This window comes from Canis lupus, chromosome 28, assembly GCF_011100685.1.
Source record: "Canis lupus familiaris isolate Mischka breed German Shepherd chromosome 28, alternate assembly UU_Cfam_GSD_1.0, whole genome shotgun sequence".
NCBI classification, from domain to species: domain Eukaryota; kingdom Metazoa; phylum Chordata; class Mammalia; order Carnivora; family Canidae; genus Canis; species Canis lupus.
The window spans coordinates 32,749,493-32,770,876 of record NC_049249.1 but is presented as its reverse complement, the minus strand read 5'-3'; the positions used below and the strand labels follow the sequence as shown (position 1 = coordinate 32,770,876).

The 21,384-nt window shown below is 47.8% G+C and overlaps 1 protein-coding gene across 1 annotated transcript in view; it reads right to left on the bottom strand.

Moving 5' to 3' along the window:
• Positions 1 to 21,384, bottom strand: part of LOC486923 (deleted in malignant brain tumors 1 protein-like) — a 123,015-nt gene that overhangs the window by 33,683 nt on the left and 67,948 nt on the right. Inside the window, 14 exon segments of the mRNA XM_038577983.1 lie at positions 2,174 to 2,327; positions 3,027 to 3,059; positions 5,252 to 5,293; positions 5,690 to 6,007; positions 7,031 to 7,248; positions 8,789 to 8,942; positions 11,854 to 12,195; positions 13,918 to 13,950; positions 15,571 to 15,612; positions 16,241 to 16,270; positions 17,432 to 17,622; positions 18,718 to 18,865; positions 20,120 to 20,158; positions 21,324 to 21,353. Coding sequence (XP_038433911.1) covers positions 2,174 to 2,327; positions 3,027 to 3,059; positions 5,252 to 5,293; positions 5,690 to 6,007; positions 7,031 to 7,248; positions 8,789 to 8,942; positions 11,854 to 12,195; positions 13,918 to 13,950; positions 15,571 to 15,612; positions 16,241 to 16,270; positions 17,432 to 17,622; positions 18,718 to 18,865; positions 20,120 to 20,158; positions 21,324 to 21,353 — 1,774 coding nt within the window.

Genomic DNA, 21,384 nt, shown 5'->3' with positions numbered 1-21,384 from the left:
ACTTCAGGGCCTCCATCTGGTATCTTGACTTTCCATCTTTCCTACCATCTTTCTCTTTACCTCAGGTGTGTCCTGAATGTCCCCTGACTCTTTATTCAAACTCTGCCACTCCCTGGGGTGGGAGCAGACATCCACTAGGGTCTCATTGAGTAAAACACTCAATGGGACCTGGGTCAGTGGGAAAGGATGCCTGCTGTCAAAGCTCCCAGAGCCTGCTGAGTAGGACACTTCCCTCCATACCCCAAACTGCCTGGTTCCAATCTGGATGTCAGAGAAGCTGTCCCTGATCATCCTACCAAATGCTGTCCTCACCCCCTCTGTTCTCTATCCTGTTACCATATGTGCATATTTTTCTTCATAGCACATATCAACTTATCACTAATTGAAATTGTCCATTGAGTTACTGGTTATTGGTTTATTCAGGTACTATTTGCCTCTCTATCTAGAGTGTAAACTCCATGAGGACAGAGATCTGTCTTTGTATATTCTGAAATTATAGTAGGACATTTATGTTGGGATAGTAACCTAGAGAATGCAGGGAGAGTGGGTCACTACAGTGTTTGGAGCAACAATTTCCCAGAAGTGATAAAATGAGACTCTGTGCCCCCGGATCATAGAATTGTGAATTGCATAGATTTGAATATATTGTACCGAATCTGCTCATATTCCTTACAATGAATGCATGGGTGTGGAATGAATGAATGAAAATTACCTTTTGCTCACAGTATACAATACTCTGTGGTTTTAGTTTATTTCTCCCCATTTGAAAGGCATTTTGGCCACCAGGTAAAACTAATAGGATCCATCCCTCTCTCCATTGCCGACCCATTTCCCCTTTGAAGACAGCACTTAACCATTCAGCTCCTTGACTACTGAGGCTGACGAACACAAATGGGAAGAGGTGGTGGAGGTCTGGCAAACAACGAACAATGGCAGGAGGAGAGAATGACCCAGATGGAACTCAGTGTAGAAAAATGAAACCAGGTTAAACATTATCAGGAAAAGCAATAGTTTCATTAAAAAGTGACTCAGGGGGAATCCCTGGGTGGTTCAGCGGTTTGGTGCCTGCCTTCAGCCCAGGGCATGATCCTGGAGTCCCAGGATCGAATCCCACATCGGGCTCCCTGCATGGAGCCTGCTTCTCCCTCTGCCTGTGTCTCTGCCTCTCTCTCTCTGTCTCTCATGAATAAATAAATAAAATCTTTAAAAAAAAAAGAAGGCTATAAAAAAAGTGATTCAGGTATACATATATGTATATGAATATGTATATATATACACGCATAAATATGCATTAAAATAAGGTCCTTTAAAAATGGGTATGAGTAGAGAAAGAAGTAGGAATGAATGAACAGTGGCTGTTAAATATGTGGAAGAAAACTCTTAGTTGGGGCATGAGAGACATTCTTGGAGGGAAAAGGAAGCAGATTTGTTTTCTGTAGCATCAGAGGGAAGAATGGAGATGAGAAAATGAGAATGAGGAAGAACCAGGTTGGGTTCAGCCCACGGAAGAAGCAGTGTCCTGGATGGAGGTGGCTGAGAGTGGAGGGGTGAGGTCATTGTGTGTGTGACCCCAGCTGAGGCCCCCTCGGTGGCCCGGTGTCAGGGATGCTCACGGAGTATTTGTGTTATTCTCTAATTGCATAGGAAGTCGAGCTCAATGATTATAAGTCTCTTAAGCTCAGATGACCAGACTAGTTTTCACCTAAAATGTGAAAGGATGTGTCACAAGGTGCTGTGGGCTGAAAGTTTGTGTCCTCTCAAAATTCGTATGTTGAAACCTAACCCCCAAAGGGATGGTATTAGGAGGTGGGGTCTTTGGGAAGTGATTAGGTCATGAGGGCAGAACCTTCACGATGGGATCAGTGGCCTTGCAAAGAGTCCTGCAAAAGCCCCCTTGTCTCTTCTACCAGGTGAGGCTATGGTAAAAATATGACCATCTATGAGCCGGGAAGTGGGCCCACACCAGGCACTGAATATTGATCTTGGACTTTATATTGATCTTGGACAGCCTCCAAGACTGTGAAATAACTCTCTGTTCTTTATTAGCTACCCAGTTTATGATATTTTGGTTATAGCTGTCACGTTGACCAGATTCGTGGAAAGGACCCCTCCTTGAGGAGGTGGATTTAAGTCCAGTCTGGCCTTTGAAGTAGAAAAAGACAAAGGTGCTTACTTCAGGCTTGGGATCACCAGTTCTATGTGGAACTTCTCAGCCACTTGTATCATCCAGACACACTCCACATCAGTGGGGTAGTTCGTTGGATACCAAGGACTGGAGAAGGAGCCCAGGAGGCCTGAAAGTACTCCCCCACAAGAGTTACTTCCTCCTGTGGGTAGACAAGAGACCACTGGTTGGCTTCTGCAGGCATGCACCTTGCATGTTCCCAGGAGTAGAATCCAGAATTCCACCAAGCTCAACAGGGAATCACAGGGATCCCTGGGTGGTGCAGCGGTTTGGCGCCTGCCTTTGGCTCAGAGCGCAATCCTGGAGACCTGGGATCGAGTCCCACGTCAGGCTCCCACTGCATGGAGCCTGCTTCTCCCTCTGCCTGCTTCTCCCTCTGCCTGTGTCTCTGCCTCTCTCTCTTCTCTCTCTGTGACTATCATAAATAAACAAAAACAAAAACAAAAACAGGGAATCACAGAATGGGAAGGGATCATAGTAGTGTAGACATAGTTGTAGCTTGGCTGGTGTGTGATTGCACCCTTAGAGGGAATGAGGGGAAGAAAAGATGTGTGACTGGTACTGGGGCAGGACCCTAAGGTTGCAGGTGAGACTGGAAATGGGATGGGCCATGTCGTGGCAGCTGTGGGGTGTCCAGCAGATATCTCACTAATGCTCTGCCCAGCTTCCTGTCATGCAAACCAGCTCAATTCAGATGGAGACAGTCCATCCATCTATGAGGGCTCCATCCCACCTATTCTTTCCCCTCAGGCAGCCAGGGCAGTGACATCAATTCTGCTTTCATGAATTACCAGAGTGATTCCATCCTTTCCAGGTCATACTTACAATGAAAGTGAGTTACCTTGTGGCGGCGTAGGCCCTTGAGGGATGGGAGCTGCAAAAACCAAAACCAAAGAAAATCAGAAAAGAGCTCGGCAGGACCAAAGCATCATATATTTACATACAAAGGAGTGAATCTGTTCCTACACTCGAGTCTTGAGACATGGTGTGGGCTCACTCATTTCTTTTTTCCCTCCTAATGTGGGGTGCGGTCTCTCCCCTTCCCTCAGTGATTCACCCAGAAATCTCAGACTATGCACAGCTACGTGACTTCTTTTCTTTTCTGTGTTGGGGTCCGCCGACGCCAGGCCTGTCCTGAGATGGATCAGTCACGAGGCATCGCCCACAGTAACGTCACCGGGTTTACGAGCATGCCACTGCAGACCGTGCTGAAGGGCACAAGGACGAAAACCAGACCTGTGAGAGCCTGGGCGGGGAAAGACAGGTGGGACGAGTGTTCCACTGAAGTCGACGGGTCTCAGTGGGGAGCTTCCTCCTTTCCTGTGTCCTTTTGGCTTTGGTTTCTGCGAGATTGAGCCCACGTCTGGCTCTGCATTCAGTGTAGAGTTTGCTTGAGATCCTCTCTCCCTCTGCCCCTCCACTCGCTTGCACTCTCTCCCCATCCCCGCCAAATAAACAAACGAATCTTTTAAAAAAGAAGCTATTCCTTTTTGTTAAAATGTTTGATATGCAGTGTTTCCCTTAGAGGATTGAGTGGCCAATGCCTTATTTTGTGTGTGTGTGTCCCCACCAATCTATAATGCTTTATCGAGAAGTGGTTCACCTATGGGTGGATACTCTTTGGACATAAAGGGTTTCATTTTCCCCCATAATGTCTTTTATTCCCTGATGCGTTCTCTTAGTCAGCTATGCATCCCTGCCTCAGAAAAGGAATATGGTAGCAGAGAGAAAAGAAAGAAAAGTCTTTGGAAGTTTGCAGCTCTAGATCGCAAGTGGATGTGGCACAGAGCCGTCTGATGGACTGAAAGCCATGTCCTCCCTACTCCTTCCTCCTCTCTGGCTCCAGGCGAGGGGAGACTCCTCACTGGGGAAGGAAAGAAAGGCCAGAGGGCACCGAAGGGAGGCAGCTCCTTGACAGTCCCTGAGAAACGGTTCTGTGGGCTCTGCTTCCCCTCCAGGGCTGCTGCATGCTTTGTGGTCCCCAGTGCAAAATGAAAATGTGGGGTCTCAGTCAGAGGTGGGGAAATCAATTGCCCTTTCACTTCTGCATCCCACACCAGGTGGGCAGCCTGCAGGAGGTGGTGGCTTCTACCTGGGATGCCCTTGGGATCTGGACCGAAGTGGGCAAGAGGTCCCCACCAAGTGTCCCTCCAAATGTGCCACGGTGGTGCCAGCCCCAGGTAAGGACAGGCTGCCAGCCACCTTGCCCAGCCCCCAAGCACTACAGGGTGCCCCTCAGCCTTGACCTTCTCCACACCAAGACCCCCACTGAAGGCAGAGGGTGGAGGTAGTCACCGTGCAGGGTTGGGAGGAGGCTGGGCGGGGCCCAGGGTGCCAGTGGGCAGGGAAGTGGGCAGCTGAGAGCCTGTCCTGGAGAGGTAGGTAGGCAGCTGCAGGAGGCAGGACCACACGTGCTCAGATATCACTGGAGCCCTGAATTTGGAGGTCACTGACACACTGACTCTGGGTAGGTTACCAGAACAACATGTACCCTGTCTCTATTCTTGCTTTGTTGGCAAAGTCAGAAGGCCCCCCCCAGGGTAGCCCCAAATGGCTTCACTTCTCACGCTCAGCCTGTTCTTGACCCACTGGGAGACTATGGCATTGACACATCTGTGTTTTCTCCCACACTTTCATTTACCAACACATGTTCCCAGGAGGCAAACCTTCCTACGTTCTCTCCTCTCCATCCTGACCCTCTTCTCAGCCATGGTGATGGAACTTCTTCCCCCTTCCCCCTCCTGCCTTTCCTTGCTCCACTGTCCAGAGGGGAGTTTTGGATGCCATCTCATTGGGGAAATGTGGCTCTTAGCTTACTGTCCGAGCCGCTGGATCTCTACTTGCTGCATGCTGGGATCACACAAGAGATCTTAAGTATTACCGATGACCTGGTGTGAGCCCAGAGATTCTGATGTGACTGGTCTGGGTACAGCCGGGGCATCAGGGATTTCAAAGCTCCCTGGATGATCATAGTCTAGGTCACTGTCCACCAGTGTCTAGGTCAAGACAGATTACATTTCTTATCCACTCTGCAGAGATACTGGAGGTTCACAGTGTTGGACTTACCTGGGGATGCAGGGGTCACATCTGGAGCCCAGGCCCCAGCATCTGCATGAATTAAAAAAAGAAAGGTAAATTTAGGAAACCTAAGTTACATTTTATGAGGACAGGTGGTGGTTTCCTCGTGTGGGCAGGTCTCAAGCAGGTAAGCTTCGTGTCACATAGCCTAGAACAAGGGCGTGTTAGATTCTGGAAAAGTAGCTCAGACCTCGGAGAGATTGCAGAGTATAAAGGACCTGGCAAGTGTGTGGCTCTGGCGTGCATTTCTTTAAGGTGGAGTCAGGCTGTCAGCATTCTTTGTCAGCCTGGTTGAGGGGACACTCATGTCGGGCCACCGTCTGTCCTCACCTTCCCTGGCCCTGCTCTGGGCACCCCCTCCACCCATCACTCAAATGTTGCCAGTCGAAAGGTGAGAAAAAACCTGCCATGGAAGGAGAGGCTTACCTGAGCAGATGACACCTGCGTCCTCATGGTGGCCACAGTTATGGTCCGACCAGCCGGAGCTGGGGCACTGACCAAGGTGGTTCTCGTTTCCCGAACACTGAATGTTATCCAGGAGGATGCTTCCGGAGCCCGGGCCGAAGTGGGCCTTTCCAGGGGCTGCAATGGCCCGTCCGCACCCCAGCTGTCGGCACACCACCTGGGCTTCGTTCAGGTCCCAGAGGTCATCACACACGGTGCCCCAGGCCCCCTCGTGGAGGACCTCCACGCGTCCTGAGCACCGTCCAGATCCACCCACCAGCCGCAGCTCCGGTCCATTTTCTAAATAGAGCAGGGTTTTATTTTGGGGCTTGGGAAATTTTAAGTAGGAAGGATTTCCAGCTCCTGCCTTTGTGGCCAAGGCAGATAAGTGCAAGAACCAAGCGTCAGGCTGTCTTGATTCAGTAATGGGGCTTATAGGCAGAAGGGCGAGACGGAGAAGGGTTTGAATCCAGCTCTACTGCTCTCTAGTTGCGTAACCATTGACAAGTTGCTTAGTATCCCTAGGCCTCAGTTTCCTCATCTGAAATGGGGACTCGAGCAACATGCATCTCCGAGGGCGATCCCAGAGGGGTGACGACTATGTGCGAGTGTGACTACAAAGCATAGTGCTCAGCACCCGCACACCCTGGCTTCTGCAGGTCTTGCTATGTGGGTCTATGACACAATACTGGGATCCTGGGAGAAAGGGTCCCCAACTGTGTTTTTGGACATGACTTGGGTAAGTGTAGATTTAATCCCCTGAAGGCACTTGAGCCACCAGGGTGTCTGTGACTTCATAAAGCCCAATGGGGTTGGCTATTTCTGGGCCGACGGTTGGCAGCCAGCTGGAATGGCGTGCTGTCTCCTGGAGACCTTCCCTTGCCGAGTGCACAAGCTCTGCCATGGTCACCTGTGTTTCTGTTTCTCTAGCATGTCCCCAAGAGCCTTTGTATTTGCTATTCTCTCTGCCTTCACTGTCATCCATCACATGTCCCCTAAGCAAGGCTTCCATTCCTGCTCAATCTGCAGGAGCACCCACCCCACCCAGCCATCCTCTTCCAACCCCCAGGCCCTGTCTTCCCAGGCGCTACCACTACCGACCCCCAAGTCATCTTGTCATTTCAACTGCACATCATTGCCTTGTTTCAATTGCCCATGTGGTGCTTTTAGTGGGAAAATCTAATAGCTACACAGCAAGGCTTATGGGGCCACTTATGGGGTGCTTTAAAAACCGAATCCCAGGCCTTGGCAAATAGGGGAGTCGCTCAAGTTAGGAAACTGCTCTGTCTTTTGAAGACCAAAAACCTAGTTGAAACTTCCTACCTGGCTCTCCTTCACCCTGTGGAATTACGTTGAATCGAGCATAAAAGCCAGTGTTGGTGATCATAGAATCACTTTGGAACACCACAGTCATGATGTCTGAAGAGGAGAAAAATATCACAGCTACCGAGGCACAGAACTTCCCCATGGACAGCGAGGCAATCCTGGGGCCGTCGAAGATTTCAATGGAGTCATAAGGGCATCCAAGGATATCCTCCAGGCTGGGGGCATCGAAGTGGAGGGTTAGTGATGGCTTCAAACTTCCTAGATCTTAAAACTTTAAAAAGTATGACAATCATAGGATTAAATATTTGGATTTACTTTAAACTGCATGTTGATACATAAAGCATCAGTTGACTTTTATAGATGCCTTATTATAGAAGTCTTATTTTATCTGAGGATTGTGGGAGGCTTATGGTTACCACTTAGTAACAGAAATTTAAAAATCACTAAAGCTCTGGCCAAATCGCCATCTACAATGGAACATTAGAAATGCTAGTGTTCACCGCAGGTGAATTCTTACCAGACCAACACCCTGATGATCAGCATGTAATCAGCATCACGGCCAGATTTTCCTACCTCTGTTTTTCACACCATTCTCCATACTCAAATTCTTGGGGAGAAAAAACTCGACTTTAAAATAAAAACATCAGTGCAGAGAGTATCTGCACGTTGCGGTCACTCACGAGGATGTACGTGAGGCTCATTTTAGAACAGGTTACCTATAAGAGGATGGACTTTGGAGGGGTGGGTTCAAGGTTCTCACTTCATTGTGGGCTCTCTGTGTCCTTAGGGCTTTAGTCAACATGGACAACATGTTTCTAGGATACTCTTTGGCATAAGGCATGCCTGATTCCATGGACTGAGCAGTAATTCAGTGTGTGTAGCATTTCACAGCGTTGCTGTGTTTGCAGCATGATGTGTGTCCTGCATAGCAAGAAAGGCTTTTCGCAGAGTCTTCCCACAGAATCACATGTTGGAGAAGAGCTGGAGCTTTGACGTCAGACAGACCTTTGCTGGTTAACCTGGGGCAAGTTAGCTAACCTCTCTGAGCCTCAGGTTCCTCACCTCTAGGGGAGATGACAAGGGCATACATATATCTTAGGGTTGTACCAATGCTGCACTACAGCAAAGCAGACAAAATACATGGAGTGGAGCCTGGATACACAGCCAACACTTAAATGCCAGCTGTTATTTCATGCCATGGAGATAGAAAAACATCAGTGCCTTAGAGAAATGTATTCCGTACGTGCCAGCGATGAGGCCATGCGTCCCCTGGCTCCGTTCACTTACAGGCAACATTGGGAGGACCCAGGGCCTGGGCTGGAGGAGGTGGCTCATGTGTGCGCCTGGAAAGCCCCCTCCTGTTTGTTTAAAATTTAGATAAAGGAAAAAGAAAATCTAAGTGGTAAGTATCGAGACCCAAACAAAGGCAAAGCTGGCAAGGAGGATTTGGGTGACATTTTTAGAAAAGAAAAAAAAAAAAAAAAAAAGAAAAGCTATCATAATAAGGTTGAGTTGAATAAGTTAATAAACCTCTTATTCAGTTCTCTGAACTAGCAGTAACTCATTGGAGAGCACGACAGAATTAATTTGACCTTCAGATTGGGAAGCATTTTGTGTTCTTTTGTCCCCCACCCCCATCCCCAAATGTTTCCTGCTTAAAAAAACAAAAAACAAAAAAAACAAAACTTTATTCTGATTCCACAAACCACCATTCTTATCTAGAAAGACTCTCCTCTTAACAAGTTGTTTTCTTACTTCAGAGTTGGAATCAGGAGTTCAATGCGAAACTTTTTCTCCACGTGAATCTCCCAAACACACTGGACATCCGTGGGGTAGCTTTCTGGGTACAGCGGGCTGGAAAAGGAGCCGGAGGGACCGGACATCACCCCTCCGCAGGAGCTACTTCCTCCTGAAGCCACAAGAAAGAGGATGTCAGCATGCGTCCATGGGGTGACCCTACTAACGACCCCTTGGTACCCGGTGTCTGCTGGAGTCAGGCAGTGTGGTCCACCTGGGAGTGCGGTGGGGGACCCACACCCAGGCTGTCTACACAGATCTTTAGTTTAAACATATCCAGGGAAGGAAAGTACATTCCATTGCAACCTGATGGGGCAAAAGTACTAATATGTGGGAGTTCCCGGCCTTTTCCTCTCCCCTTACTGTCTGCTAATGAAAATACCAGGTCTGTTCACTCTCTCCTCTTTCTTCTAAGGCTGAAGGATTCTTGCTTGGGGGGAGAGTGGTTGGGAAGGAGGGGGCCAGGGGGCAGAGGCTGTTAGGCCTGGGTAAGGTGTGAGTAGTTTGGGAAGGTTTGGGGAACAAGAGTCTCCAGGGCAACGTTGGGGTCTGATGAGCTGGAGAGAAGATGTTGGCCACCATTGAAGGATGTTGGCACCATGACTGGCACCTCACCTCCTCTTAAGTACTTTTTCACCACCTTGTTGGGGTAGATTGTGTTTCCTCTAACTGTATCTACTGAGACTAGAACTTACAGGTCTTTGGATTTATGAGAGTTACACAAGTGAAATCCAATTCTTCATTATATTTTTATGTCATATTCATATACATCGTACACTTGCATATATACACATACGCCTAAAGCAGCACGCCACACAAAAAAGTGCAAATCTTAAAATCATCAAATTATTTTAGAGGAAATTTGAAAATGTAACATGAGTTGTTGACCTGGTCCCTAAATTACCAAGTTGTTTAATTTTCTCCTTTCTGTCTTTGCCTGCCTAACTTGTCATGCTCCCAGAATTCCAAGATTCTTGGTCTTCCCTGTGACAGACGGCGGGAAGTAGGGGCGCGCCCAGTCATCTCAGAGCTATCCTGTTGCTTGTGCTGTAGTTACAACTGGGTCAGGTCAGACAGACATGAAAACTCTGGGACTAGATTTCTTGAAACCTCTGCACATGAGCTGGTGCCCGTCATGGGTGCCCCCTACAGGATTGTACCCAGAGAAGGCAGGGTGGGCATCACTGGCCGGACGAGCCACATTCTCTTCAAGTCTCTTGTCACCCTCCCATCTACTCTGACTTGGGCAGATCCACATACCCCCTTCCCAACCTGCCCCATTGGTTAAAAAGTCAGTATTTACAGGCCTTAGCAGTGCAAATGGATGCCCCTTGGTGAGGTTACAGTGGGGACTGAGGGGCTCCATGGGCTGGGGTCCTGACTCCCATGGTGTTCTCATGAAAGGGGCCAAGACAAGACTGGCATGGGTAGTAGACAAGTAGCTCTTCACCCATGCTGTGCCAGCGTCTTTGTGCCACGTCCTGAGCAAACTACCTAGCCTCTGCAGCATCTGTAACTGTGGAGTTACATTCTCAATTTTAAACAAGTGACTACCTGTTATATGATCCTGAGAAGCTGTGGAAAGACCTAGAAGGAAAAAGAAAAGGGAGATAATGCAGACATCCAGGAGAAAAATACTAAGTTTCATCTACAAGTTTGTGAAATATAAAAGGTTTTCTCTGAAATGTCAGTGTACTTAGTGCCAACTAAGAAAGGTCTGAAGGTGCTAAGTGAATATTTCTGCTGTCCTGCGGCACATTGAAGAAGGCCATACATTCTTGGATATGCCTTCTGTCATGAAGTGGGATCTAGGTCTCCTCGCTCGAACCTGGGTGGCCTCTGTTTTGACCAACAGAATATGATGGAAGTGACACTTTGCCTTAAGAGACTGGAAGCTTCCACTTCTGTCCCTGGGAATACTGGCTTGCTCGTGGCCCCCTGAACCACCCTGTAAAAAGTCTGATTAGCTTGCTAATCGAGAGATCAAGTGAAGAGGTCCCGAGACCACCTGGAGATGAAGAGGGCTCTGGCTGAGCCGACTAACCGTCTACTCCAAGCACAGGGCATGTGAGTGCAGCAGTCTTCTACTCTCCAGACAAGCTCTGGGTAACTTTTTGCAGGATTAGTGACAATCTGAGTGAAATGTCTCCCCATTTTTGTGCTAATTTTGCCTTGTCTTCATACAGCCGGGGCCGATGGAAGGATGTGGTAAATGAGCCTGGTGGCCAGGAGCACTGACAAGCGTGGGTGCAAATCCACTGGCTAGCCCTGGATGCATTACTTACTTTTTTTTGTCTCTGTTTATCTAGCTGGAAAAGTACTTGCAAAACAGTGCCTATTTCTTAGCATCCACAAATATTTTTGATACTATTATTAGAAAGTTGTCTGGACTAGAACAAAATGTGGACATACCTTGAGGTGTGGGAGGAGGCAGTTCTTCTGCATCTGAATGCATAAAGAAAGGCAATAGGTTACTCTCTTTAGTGAACCCAAAGCATGGAGGGGGCCAGGTAACGAGGGTGCAGGTGGCAGATGGAGGGGAGAAGGGGCAGGTGGGGAGTGAGGAGAAAGGACTCAGCCCTCCTCTGCCTTCCTCTTGCAGGGTCCCTGGGCTTGGGGGCAGGGCACAGCAGCAGTGTCATCTCTGCCTCATGGCAGGCAGTGAAGGATTACTTATGGCCCCTCTTTTGCTGAATCACCCAGACTACTCGTGAAAATGCAGATTCCAGCAGCCCTGCCCAAGCTAGTTAGTTGTGGTCTCTGGGGCCAGGGCCCTGGATTCCACATTGTAATGCCTCGGGCGGTGCTGGTGTACATGAACCTGCAAGATCTCCTGTGTGCAACCTCGTGCTACCCAAGGGTGGGTGTCTGTGTCCCAGGCTTGGTGCAGAGCAGATGCTCAAGGACTATTTTATGAAAGAAGGAGTGAATGGGCGGATGGATACATTCCATGTGGGATGAATACTTTCAAAATATCTTCAATCACAATATTAGAAATTATTGCCCAAGAGGGAAGAGGCTACCTGAGCAGATGACTCCGGCATCTTCATGGTGGTCGCAGTTGTGCTCCGACCAGCCTGAGTGGGCACACTGGCCCAGGTAGTGCTCCATCCCCAAGCACTGCAGGTTGTCCAGGAAGATATTTCCAGAGCCCGGGCCGAAGTGGGCCTTCCCCAGGGCAGACACGGCTCGTCCACACCCCAGCTGTCGGCACACGACCTCGGCTTCGTGTCGGTCCCAGAGGTCATCACACACGGTGCCCCAGACCCCCTGGTAGAGGACCTCGACGCGTCCTGAGCATCGACCTGAGCCGCCCACCAGCCGCAGCTCCGGCCAGTCCCCTGCAGACAGAGACAGGGTGAGTGTGTGAGTCCCCAAATGACCCTCCTGGGGCGCACCAGCACCAGGCCTCAGAGGCAGCAGGACTAGGAGTTTGCGGAGGGACATGCCTGGGCTTGAGCCCTGGGGCCTGTTCTTCATGTTTCTCGTGTGTTCCTGAGCTGCAGGTTGTGGGGTCTTCAGCCGTTCAATCTCACTTCAGAGGAATTTATTGATTGTCTTTCCTGTTAGGCACTGATGATACTGCTGGGGACCAAAGAGATATGGTTCCTGCCTTCGGGGTGCCTAGCATCCTTTAATCAAATGCAGATCCTGGGGCAATGCGTTATTCCAAGCAGTGAAGGGGAAGAACAGGTGCTGTGTTATGGCCAGGTAAAGGGGGCACCTGGGCGGAATCCTCTTAAAACAGTGAGGAGTGGGCCCGGGAGGAGGTGGGGAGAGAGAAAAGCATATGGAAAAAGACCCTGAAATGCCATTTCCTCATGTCTACATCTCTAAAAAATATGGACACACACACACACACACACACACACGCAGAGCCATCACTACATGTGGAAAAATCAAGAGTAATCCTTCCATCGGCATCCCAGTGGTGTGAAAACCTCCACAGTTCAGACAGAGAGTGAACTTAACAGCTAGAAGAAAAGAAAGAGTCCACGGAAAAATCAGGGAGAGCCAATATTTGAGTCCCATCAAGATAGAGTGTGACCTACCTGGACTATTAATGAGTGATTCTTCAGCATCTGTTTATAGGAAGAATAAATACATCAGTATGTTCCAGAAATCCTGCCTTCGACAACTGAAAACAAAGGTCTTAACTACATCCTTGCAAATGTTTATTAATCCCATATGGGAAGGATTAGTCCTGCTAAATAACATAGCCCTGGGAGGCCCAGATTCACCCATGGGTGTAAACGAGCGCCGCTCTCTGGCTGTTGGCCTGCACCTGCACCGGCAGGAAACCATCCATGATGAAGGGCACATGTAGGGTACATGACTTGAACTGCTGATTTTGTGGCAGATGGGGAGTTCTTGGGGGCAGCTCAGAGGTAGACAACCATCCCCCAGAGCATGGGAACGGGAATAACACGCGGCCAAAGAGGCTGTGGCGACAAGATCAGACACGCCATGTCTAATGAGATGCCACAAAGCAAACAGAGAGAGGAAGACCTCTAAGTATCACCCCAGGTTAAAGAGCCATCTAACCCAGCTGCTTCTCACGTGGGCGACTCCAGGTCACAAGCACCACTTCGAGTTATAGTTAGTAACCTTTCCAATCACACCAGGGACTAGGCTGTCAGTTTACCCAAAGGCTTCTGATTGGAAAGAGTTATTAATAGACGTTCCAGAGGTGAGTACCTTACCCCTTGCTAATTTTTGCACATGGATAAATCCAGAGTATCTGAAAAAATTGTAATGTCATAAGACGATTAAAATGAGCCATTTGGGGCACATTTTGGTTCAGGGCATGATCTCAGGGTCCTGGGATCGAGTCCCGCATCAGGCTCCCCGCAGGGAGTCTGCTTCTCCCTCTGCCTGTGTCTCTGCCTCTCTGTCTGTGTCTCTCATGAATAAGTAAATAAAATCTAAAGAAAAAAATGAGCCATTTTACTTCACTGATTTCCTTGGGGTATTGAGTGAGGAAGGTAGTACTAAAAATGGCCAAACATACAGCCCCTTTGTCAGGTGTGCTTTACAAAAGAGTTTGTATCCTTTCAGCAAGAGAGTGATCAGACTCTAGTTTTCCAGGGAAACTGAGGCTCTAGGAGTTTAAGAGTCGCCTAAATGCAGTCTGAGTGTTAGCATCGGCTCTGGGATCCAGACTCAAGTCTGTCCAGCTCTGACATCTCCTCACTGCCCCTAAATGAAAGACCTTGGATAAACTCCTTCAAGGTTCCTTTATCAATCATGTTCTTTGCACATGTCAGTTTGCAGTAAAGCACGCCTACCTTTGGTCAACCTTACTACCAAATTAGAAAATTGGAATGTTTTATTCTGGGAGGTTAGCAGTTAAAATCTTGTATTTTTGACCACATTAGAAGAGATAAAGCAAAAATGGAATGCCACATGTTTGAGGGCCCTGTCTTTGTCCCTGGCCAACCCTGAATTCTAGTAGAGTAGTCTTGAAGACGGTGGCAATGAGCATCTGAAGGAGGAAAGGCTACCTGAGCAGATGACGCTGGCATCCTCATGGTGGCCACAGTTGTGTTCCGACCAGCCCGAGTGGGCACACTGGCCCAAGTAGCGCTCTACCCCGGAGCACTGCAAGTTGTCCAGGAAGATGTTTCCAGAGCCCGGGCCAAAGTGGGCCTTCCCCAGGGCAGACACGGCTCGTCCACATCCCAGCTGTCGGCACACGACCTCGGCTTCGTTCAGGTCCCAGAGGTCATCACATACAGTACCCCAGGCTCCCTGGTGGAGGACCTCGACGCGTCCTGAGCATCGACCTGAGCCGTCCACCAGCCGCAGCTCTGGCCAGTCCCCTGCAGGTAGAGACCCAGTGATCATTGCTCTCAAGGGACACTGCACATTTCCCACGAGTTGGGTGAGCTCTCCACCCCAACACTACTATTTGGGATGGAGAACTTGCTAAAAGAGTCAGTCAACTAGTCAACCTCCCAGCTGGAGGCTAATATGTAATTAAGATTGTCAAAATAACATTTAGCCTAAAACATTCATTAACTGAATATCTATTGGGCCAGACGTATGTGCCGATCTATTTTGGCTAAATGCAGAAAAACATAAATGATATTCACAGTGATTTGTGGCTTTTTGTAGTGCTTTTGTGTATGTGCAGGTGTGTGTTCATCTTCACCTTCGTAATAACTTGGAAGGCAAGCAGAAGAGTACCAGTATACCAGTTTATCCATAAGAAGACTGAAAGTTGGAGAAGTGAAATGAGTCACCCCAAATCCCACATCTGGGAAGTAACAGATCTAAGCTTAGCTCTCCTGATTCCAAAGTTCACTATTTTTCTCTGCTCTTCCATCTGACTGCCTCTGGAATGGCTTTGATGCTCCATTCACTTTGAAAAAGCCTGTTAGTGATGCAGATATAGGTTATCTATGTGCAGAATTGGCCAAAAAATAAAAATAAATAAATAAAATAAAGCTAGGACCCTGCTAGAAAGCACTTGGAAGACTTAGAAGACTCTGAAAAATACCAAAAAAAAAAAAAAAAAAAAAAAAGAAAAAAAAGAACTTTGCTCACCCTGGGATGCTAGAGCCAAAGGATCCCAAGAGTTTTGCATGGTCCTAAAAATTTGCATAGTCAATTGGCTCATTTTCCCAATTGATGAACTACTTTCAGTTGGTCTAGTTCCTGTCCCCAAAGCAGGTACAAATGCAGGTACCAAGAGGAAAGGATAGTTGGTAAATGAATGAATGCGTCCCAGGGCTTACCTGGTCTTGCTGTCACTGTCTTGGGTGTTGCTGTTGGGATTGCTGTGAATACAAGATAACACCCTTCAGATAAACAAGGTCAGGACAGCCGTATCCCTTAAACGCCAAGATTCTGGTTGACTCATTCTCCCTAGCATCTTTATAATAAATGAACTCTCAAATTAAACTCTGTTTATACGTGGTCTTGTTGTTCTAGAAGTGTGGGATCCAACAGAAATAATAATCCCTTCTGTCCAATCACTGGAAATACAATAACATTTAAATTGTGCCATTCTGTGCCAAAATGCAAACACCCATGGTGCCCTTCTAAGGAAAAAACTATCTCTTCCACATGCTTCTATTTTGTTAATTTTCCCCAAGTGTGGGATGCTTGATTAGGTGTATCTCACTGGTTTTGATAAAATTGAGGAATTAAGAAATCAAATTGGCAATTATCAAGGTACAGAGACCCAACTGTTGGTATGTGTAACTTGGTTCCCCTGTGAGTACGCATCATGCTGGTGCAAAACGTGTGCAGAAAGAACCTCTCATCTAGCTGAACCGACGTGGGAAATTAGGAAATAGATGAGACTGAGATCAAACTATGACACTCCAAGCACTAGGTGGGGGGACAGAGGAAGACACACGAACGAGGAATGGAGATAAAGTAGCAACGTTAAACATGACTCACTGATTAGATGTGGGATCCGGGAACCGGCCTCTGCAATGACAAGGGAGCCTCGTCAGTACCTGTGCAATCATAGTGACAGTGACTTTCTCTGATCCACTTTGCGACACTGAGCATGCTCACTGAGTCGCCCTGGCGCTCGCTAACAGGGCGGGAGACTGGTCTGAACAACATCTCGGCCAAGGCAGATGCTAGAACTGCTCATGAGGTCCGTGAGACAGCCTCTTTTCTCTTAGAGGTAAATAGTGCAGGACCTATGCCTGGGTCACTATGGGACAATTACTGAACCTCTCTTGCCTCAGTTTCCCCATCCGTTAAGGGGGAAGTAGCATGGGTTTGTGTGAAGATAAAGGGAGATAATACATGTAAGTGCTTACAGGGTTGCCTGGCATAAAATAGGCATTGAGTAAATGTTTCTTGCTGTTTTGATCACTGTTGTTGTGATTACCCAGCCTTGAGTACTCGTGCTTCATCAGAAATCCTTGGCTTAGCTTCTGCCTTCTCACCACACGCCCTACACACCCCATCTCTGCGCTCACACTGCTTCTTCACCTGCTGTGCCCCCTCCCTATTTCTTGACTCACAGCCTGGCCAGGCTTAAAGACAAATCTAAGGCTGCTTCCTCCTATGTTTCCTTCGTGCTTATAGCCCATGTGATTCTCTTTTCTAATGTCTTTTGCTGAGATGCATGCATGTGTCAACTTAGTATATTCTGGTCTATTCTATTTGTTTGCCTTCATTTGGTATATTTTATGTGTCTACTAATTGCATCACATGGGTTTGTTTTGAGCTCCGTCCAGGTTGTGCACGAGCCCCTCCTAGGCTGGGACTACACCCTCTTCTTCTGCAGGTCCTAAAACACCCACCTAGTACTAGATTCGGGGTAACTCCAGAAGTGGAACCCTAATGGGCAGACTGGAATGAGGTGTTTATGGGAAACCAAGCCTGTGGTGACTCTGCCAAATATTGACCACATAACGTGTTAGCTCTATGCAAGGGCTTTGCTTATATCATTTTGGGTAAGCCTATGAGGGAAGCTTCTCTTATCCCCATTATACAGGGAATGGCTTGAGGCCCAGAGAGATCCGGTCTGTTGTCCAAGGTCACAGATTAAGCGACGGGGGTTCTAACTGGCCCCAAGGCAGGCAGTCTAGCTGCAGCTCCAAAGTCCCTGCTTTTAACCACCATCCTTACCTTTGGGTGCAGAATAATAATAAGCAATGAAGTTTTTCCCTATGTTGTTGAAGCTTCGGAAGTACACGAGGGTCAATGAGCTGGAGGAGGACGAGTAGGTGAGGTAGGACCCGGAGCAGGTCTTCCCCAGGGACTTTGCTGAGGATGGAGGGCCGTCCAGGATTTCAAAATATTCATTGGTGCAGTCCAGGCTACGGAAGCAAAGACCAGGGGCTGCCTCTTAGCCGCCCCATTAGCGGGTCTTAGAGGTATGCTCTGAGGCAGACCCTTTCTTTCATGACAGTGAAGCTGGGCACAGATTAAAAGCCTGTCAGTCATTTAAGCATAGCATGGATTCCTTTTATCCCACTTTTTCTGGAGGGGCTGGGATCTTAACTGGAAGAGGGAAGAGGCGGAAGCACCAGGTGCACCCCTGCTGAGGCCTGAGACATCAGGGACCTGGAAGCCCAGGGCCGAAGGCCTGGCCAGGCACCAGCCTCTCTGCAGGACATGGCTCCAGGCTCCAGAGGACCTACTTACAAATTCCACAGCCACCCTGCCTCGAGGGAAGCGTGCCACCCAGCTTGCTTTGAGCAAGTCATCTGATTGGTCAGCTCTCATTCTTTGTTCTGGGGTTTTGTCCAGATGCCCCTAGTGTTAGAGTCAGAAGACCATCTCCACACCTCGGCCTGATGAGCCGCCTACTCTGTCATCTTTTGATTCAAAAGTAATAAATAATTTAGGTTGCTCCTGGGAGTTAACTTCCATACGACATTCATTTGTGAATGACATCAACCTTGACTATTTACAATATTAAAACCTAAAATTTCTTGATTTACTAGGTCTGGGGTTTCCCCTGGAATCTGCATCTTTAACTAGAGACTGAAACATATTCTCTCTCTCAATCTCTCCCTCCCTCCCTCCCTCTCTCCCTCTCTCTCTCTCTCTCTCTCTCTCTCTCTCTCTCTCTCTCTCACACACACACACACACACACACACACACACACGTGGACGCGGAAAATGGTGAAAACAGCATAAGGTCTGAGGCCTCGTGTATTATTGCATTACTTCCTGGTTTGATATTGCCCTACAGTTATAGAAGATGCCACCATTGCGGGAAGCTGGGAGAAGGGTACGTAGAACTCTATGTTTTATTTTTCTAATTTCTTGTGTGTCTACAACTATTTCAAAAGTCAGAATCAAAAAGAGTGTGAAGGATTCTTTTGCTTATGAGAATCAAACTCGGGAAAATGCTTGGAGCTCTACACTACACTTAAGTGTACTTAAGACATGTCTTTGTGACTCACTTAAGATACGGAAATGCCAGCAGTATATGATCAGATGCATTGGCCTTGATTTGCCACACGCAGGTTATGTTGTCATGCATTTCGTTCCGCGGGGGATTCCTAATTGCTCCAGATGAGTTGGTAATAACTCTGCCACACTTAGATTTCTCTAAAAGCAGAAAGATATTTTACAATTTTAGTTTTTTCATTGTTCAGATCACTAATTTTGTAATTCACACTTTCTCCCTCCCCCAAAAGGTCTCCTTGATCATTACCTTGTGGGTACGTCTTAGGACATATCAGAGGCATATACCAGTCTAAAAAGTCTTGCATACTTAGGAAATCAGGGCATGAAAGTGTCTGAATTTTGAACATCTCTCACTTGTTTTGAGAGTTCTACCTCTGACGTGGCCATGCTGGGCGGACCAGCTATCCAGTTTCACCCAGAATCTTTCCTTCTGGTTGTTACTCCCTAGTGGTGGGTTCTGTAGCTTTGATTTTCGTCAGGTCACCAGTAGTAATGAGTAAATGGCTTCATTTTCCCAAGAAAGGTGAGTCTATGTGAAGCCTCTATGTATGAAGATGGCGATGTTCCATCTGCCATCTGTTACAATGTGTTAAAATTACACTATTAAAAATCCACCACTAAGTGGAGAGAACTTGCCCTGAATCATTTACTCCTCCAACACTGACATCATTCTGTATCTGCCTGTTTACCACCCGTCCACTTGTTTTCCCATCTACTTGTCTATCTGTCCACTATTCAGTACAAAATTAAAGGTAACTCCTGTGGCAATGGCTTTCTCCATCAGACTCTCTGGCTGTGTGAGAATCAGACCTACACTCGATTGGCTGCAGTCATCCACCTGTGGCTCTTCCGTAGAAGGACCAGCCAGGCTCTCCAGCCATCAGTATTATTTTAGCCCTTTATCTCCAAGTGGTGCTAAGAAAAGTTTAGTGGAGCTTCTGGAAGCCCAAGATACAGGCAAATACAGGGGAGGAAAATGGAAGATGCAAGGAAGGGGTGAACAAGGAAGACAGAGATTGTCAGAGAAGGGAAAAGGGTGGAGAAGAACAACATGGTTATTATGACAGCGGCCCTCTGAAATGATGCTTTTGGGGAGTGCCCTAGCGACACGGCTGTGTTAAGAGCCACATGCCTGTCCTTCACATGGAGGGTTCATGCTGGAGACCAAGCAGGCTGGCACCACTTGATTATTTGGACTGCCTTCTTTGACTACCTAGAAATGAACTGGAACCATCAATTTATCTGCCTTCATTATTGGACTCTTCACTTAGAACATGGGTTCAAGGGGATTATCCAGACAGGGCAGTAGTATGTTGCTCAACTTCCTTGGAGAATCACTTCAGGGCTTGAGCTAGAAGATGGTGGTCAGAGCAACCAGAGACACCAAAGTCTCACCTGCAGCCATTTTTGGTGCTATGACATCCAGTGGGCGATCTGTCAAACACACAAAGGCATATGGCTCGTCAGCTGGCACTGAGTTCCCCGTGAGCTGAACATGATTCCCTGGGGAGCTTATAACAAATACAGTGTGGGGGGCCCCCCCAGAACTGCTGAGTCATCTCTGGGGGCAAGGCCAGAGTATGTAGGGGAAGTTAATGTGTGGGGTGGAAGAAGCACTGATCTAGGTCCTTCTTAGATTTTGATAAATTATCAATTATGACAATTGATAAATTGTCATATACACAAGTGAGATATTTTAAATTTTGGGGTTTGAGAACACTAAAGACATGAAATTCTGGCATCTGTAGCCAATTCTAGTGACCCAAGGGCTGGGAGCTATGAGACTTTGAGGTAAGAATAGGAAGAGGCACCAACTGACCCCTTCCTTTGACCTGGTGCTCCTCAGAGATGGGGATCCAGGACCTAAGGATGCTGTGGATCCTCCTTCATGCCCCCTGAATATCTCCTACCAGAGACACCTGGCCCAGAACCTTCCACTGGAGTCCTTTCCCTGGGTCTAATCCATTTCCACTTACTAGAGTTGACGACCCAGGAGGGTATTGCCTGAAGCTATATCAGACCTTTTCTACTCAGCTTTATTCATAACTCACTTTCTGACCAAAAGCCAGCCAAGGGTAGGGTCTCAGGGAACCTAATGGTTTGATGAAGGAGAGAGGCATGGAAAACTCTGGATGCTGGCATTGAGAACATGTGGGGGAAAGGACAGCAAAAGAGGCTCTGTAGGCACCAGGAACAAGGCAGAGGGTGGGAATGGAATTGGGTCACCTTGACTTTGGCCAGGTCCAGCCCACCGGCAATCCTCCCTGGGGCAGGAAGTGTCCTTAACCACCTCTTATGTTTTAACCACCCCCTACCCATATCATTGCCATGGCCTTGTAACCCTCAGAGCTGACAAACTGAAAGTGCTATACAGAAGTCTGAGAAATTTATAATCTGCTTCCTGTGTGTAAAATAGGAGAGAAAAGTGAAGCTGGGTCAAACCAATTTTAAGGTACTATCCATTTCTCCCACTGGACAGACAGGTGACTCCACATGTCCCAGTCACTCTACTGGCCCAGAGGATGACACATCCAACTTCCAGCAGAACTTCTTCCCCAAGGTTTTGAGAAACCGCATATGTAAATATTGCCTTCCTTACCTGAGAGTGAGACTGTTGAGTATTCAGCATCTGTAAGCATAAGGGATTAAAATATCTGTTG